General features: G+C 31.5%; 1 protein-coding gene across 1 annotated transcript in view; it reads right to left on the bottom strand.

The window, feature by feature from the left end:
• The window catches only part of LOC106472802 (receptor-type guanylate cyclase Gyc76C-like), a gene marked incomplete at its 5' end in the record, with an annotated part of 30,239 nt that extends 27,364 nt beyond the window's left edge, over positions 1-2,875 (bottom strand). Inside the window, 3 exons of the mRNA XM_022401346.1 lie at positions 831-977; positions 2,007-2,250; positions 2,780-2,875. Coding sequence (XP_022257054.1) covers positions 831-977; positions 2,007-2,250; positions 2,780-2,875 — 487 coding nt within the window. The remainder of the gene's footprint in view (positions 1-830; positions 978-2,006; positions 2,251-2,779) is intronic.
• Between the last annotated feature and the right edge of the window lie 1,410 nt (positions 2,876-4,285).

The following is a 4,285-nucleotide window of genomic DNA, read 5'->3' as shown; positions in this document are numbered from 1 at the left end:
TTTGAAATAATTTCTTTTTTTTTAACTTTTTTTTAGTATCTTATTTTGAGATTTCCTGTACATTTAAACAATGTCTATCTTATATGACAAACCAAATATACATGCATTTTAGAGTTCCTCCACAAAAATTTTAGCATTTTTGATATTTTGATACACTTGTTCTATAATCTTATCACAAATAAATCCTTATATATATACCTTCACTGCTGTTAGCAATAATGTTACTGTTGTTCTTAATAAAGATTTTATATATTGTTACTGTTGTTCTTAATAAGGATTTTATATATGTTACTGTTGTTCTTAATAAGGGTTTTATATATGTTACTGTTGTTCTTAATAAGGGTTTTATATATGTTACTGTTGTTCTTAATAAAGATTTTATATATGTTACTGTTGTTCTTAATAAGGATTTTATATATGTTACTGTTGTTCTTAATAAAGATTTTATATATATTACTGTTGTTCTTAATAAGGGTTTTACATATGTTAATGTTGTTCTTAATAAGGGTTTTATATATGTTGTATTTATATCTATTTTATCATAAACAGTTGTGTATTTACGTGTCTAGTTAGACGTTTAGCTGTTTATTTATCATTATTTTATGTGTCAAAAATTTCTGACCAATGAAAGCTAGGTACATAATGTAGCTGATCTTATTCACAGATTTAACTAGTATGTATTGTAGTAAAAGCCAGGAAATCTAAGTGTGATAATAGATTAATTCAGCAGTAAACACAGGTGTGTAATTATGTGTCAAAGTCAGGTAGTTATTAGTTTGTTTATAAGTTGTTCACTGTTGAATGATTAGTTTAGATACAGGAGTACGTACGCCAGAGATAGTTGTGTGATTGAGCCACTGTGTAGGTTTCGTAGCTAATATAGAGCAGAACGTATTCTCCATTCTCCAATAGACCTTTGGTCTTCATAACGATCATTAGCTCGATCATCTCCTTCATTGGGCCCAACATCACGTAGACTGTAAAGTGAAAAATAATGTTAATTACAAAGTGTCTTCAAATAAATATTACTTTAAAGCTCTAGAAACTATACCAAACGGTATCACCTTTTAAAAATTGCATAACCAAGTCACGTGGTTTGCTTTAGTTTATCGTCGATAGATGGCGAATGTTTGGTGACATATTTTGTTAATGCTGATGTTATTTTGTCATTATCTAAAATCAAACGAATAAGATTAAATAATTTCGTTTTCTTCGCCCACAACTACAAAATGAGCTACATGCGGGGAATCGAACTCTGTATTTTTGACATTGTGAGTACGTAAGCTCACTTCTGACCTCCCAAATCAAAACTTGTTTGCATAAAGTTATATATATGAAGAACAATTTAAATTTAAACCAAGTTTTATCGATATATTGCGAACAATTTCATAATTCTCTTTGTGTAAATCTGTAGGTAACAAGTCACTTAATGTTAAGGGACCATATACATATCTTATAGAGAATAATTATGTTGGATAAGACCATTTCATACTTCCTTATGTTCAGGGGATCATTGAATCACATATAAAGTACGTTAAACATCAAACAATGCATAAGGAACCATTAAATAAAGTTGTACATATAAAATGATAATTATACAGAGGGACCACTTACACAATGATAATATACTTTACAAGCCTCACTTCATGAATAACACCAATTTAATGTATTGAGTATAAATATTAATTACCAATGGTGTTGATGTATTTGATAAAGCAACCTTCCCTCTGGTGTAGGTGTTAATGACAATGCTACCTTACCTCTTGTTTTGGTGTAGGTGTTTTTTATAAAGCTACCTTACCTCTTGTTTTGGTGTAGGTGTTAATGACAATGCTACCTTACCTCTTGTTTTGGTGTAGGTGTTTTTTCTAAAGCTACCTTACCTCTTGTTTTGGTGTAGATGTTAATGATAAAGCTACCTTACCTCTTGTTTTGGTGTAGGTGTTAATGATAAAGCTACCTTACCTCTTCTTTGGGTGTAGGTGTTTTTTATAAAGGTACCTTACCTCTTGTTTTGGTGTAGGTGTTTTTGATGATGTTGTGAAACTGCTGTTCACAGTCTGGAAGACGTTCTTCTTGACACTGATTAATATTCACAAAAGTACTCTTTGTGTTCAGTATCATACTGTTAGCGTTTGCTTGAAGCTCCAAGTGTTCCAGAACAGTTAAAAACCGCTGAGAATCTTCGCAGATAACAGAAAACCTTTTCCATTTGTAGTACTTGAGCAGGGATATCACAGACCGAACAACCTATAATGAAACAAGCATCAAGAACTAATATCACAATAACATATATTTATTTTGTTTTAAAACAGCATAATGAAAAATTGTGTTAAATGTTCTAATAAAACATTAAAAATACTTTGTTAGAAATACACTAAATACAACCATATCAAGTACAGAGTTGAGTTAAATCACGGAGAACAAGATCTGATACTTTGTTAGAGGTACACTAAATACAACCATATCAAGTACACAGTAGAGTTAAATCACGGAGAACAAGTTGTAATACTTTGTTAGAGATACACTAAATACAACCATATCAAGTACAGAGTTGAGTTAAATCATGGAGAACAAGATCTAATACTTTGTTAGAGATACATTAAATACAACCATATCAAGTACACAGTAGAGTTAAATCACGGAGAACAAGTTGTAATACTTTGTTAGAGATACACTAAATACAACCATATCAAGTACATAGTAGAGTTAAATCACGGAGAACAAGATCTAATACTTTGTTAGAGATACACTAAATACAACCATATCTTGACCATACCTGGATATCGGAAGGGTAAGTCCTTGCAAAAGTAGTATAAAACTTTTTGTCTGATACCTTGGGGTTTGCACATTTCTGAAAAAGAAAACGTTGAATTATGATATTGATGTTCGTTTGATAAGCAAATGTTGGTAATTAGAAAAATACTTCTTTGAAAGACAATCTGTAAACTGTTTAAATTAATTTACTACTTTCTGGACATGATATTATTGCTTTACTTCAGTGATGTAATTTCTTGTCCACCAATGTAAATATGCTTCCAGCGCCCCCTGCTATATACCGTCTCAATATAAATATTTACAAAAATATGATAAAAATCACTTCGCTAAGCCTATTCACAATAAAATGGAGAATATTAAGTGTTGATAGAAAAACGAGTCAACCATTGGATTGGAAAGTAGTCTCGTTCAGTCGCGTGCGTTCTCATCATAGGTTACAATTCTAATTCTCTATTTGTTTGGGAGTGTCAACAAGACTGAAGGAGACAGAGAAGAGTGTCTTTTCATCACGTGCGTCGCGTGCTTCTCTGTGACATGATGTCAGCACAGGTGTTAACTCCTCGTAAAATAGATTCCTAGTCTAATCCAGCTGTAGTCGTGGATATTTAAACTCGGAGTTTTTATTTTCCACAAATTTACAACATTTGATTCTGTACACAAACAAACAAATTTCAGTCGAAGGATGGTAAGAGTATAACGAAGGATGTCGTTTCTGATACTGTTAATGTATTCCTGTTACAAACGTGAACAAAATATAGGGATCTGTTGTTATACACGAACCATAAAACCTTCTGAAGCCAGAAACGTGTAAATAATTATAGTGCCTGATGAATAAAAACTGCAGGACAAAAACAAACTTTTCAATTTGTACTTGGGAAAACCAGGAAAATGTAAAACAAAACACGTTGGACAAGCGAAATAACTAAGAAACTATCCACACTAATACAAGGAACATCTTTACACGGCTAAAGTATGTGTTTAACTATACAACAAAACACACCGTAAAATATAAGTAACATCTTTACACGGCCAAAGTATGTGTTCAACTATACTACAAAACACACGGTAAAATATAAGTAACATCTTTACACGGCAAAGTATGTGTTCAACTATACAACAAAACACACCGTAAAATATAAGTAACATCTTTACACGACTAAGATATGTGTTCAACTATACAACAAAACACACCGTAAAATATTAGTAACATCTTTACACGGCTAAAGTATGTGTTCAACTATACTACAAAACACACCGTAAAATATAAGTAACATCTTTACACGGCTAAAGTATGTGTTCAACTATACAACAAAACACACCGTAAAATATAATTAACATCTTTACACGGCTAAAGTATGTGTTCAACTATACAACAAAACACACCGTAAAATATAAGTAACATCTTTACACGGCTAAAGTATGTGTTCAACTATACAACAAAACACACCGTAAAATATAAGTAACATCTTTACACGGCTAAAGTATGTGTTCAACTATACAACAAAAC

Source organism: Limulus polyphemus, unplaced genomic scaffold, assembly GCF_000517525.1.
Source record: "Limulus polyphemus unplaced genomic scaffold, Limulus_polyphemus-2.1.2 Scaffold5623, whole genome shotgun sequence".
Lineage (NCBI taxonomy): Eukaryota > Metazoa > Arthropoda > Merostomata > Xiphosura > Limulidae > Limulus > Limulus polyphemus.
The sequence above is the reverse complement of the archived record's forward strand: the minus strand, read 5'-3'. Positions and strand labels throughout refer to the sequence as shown.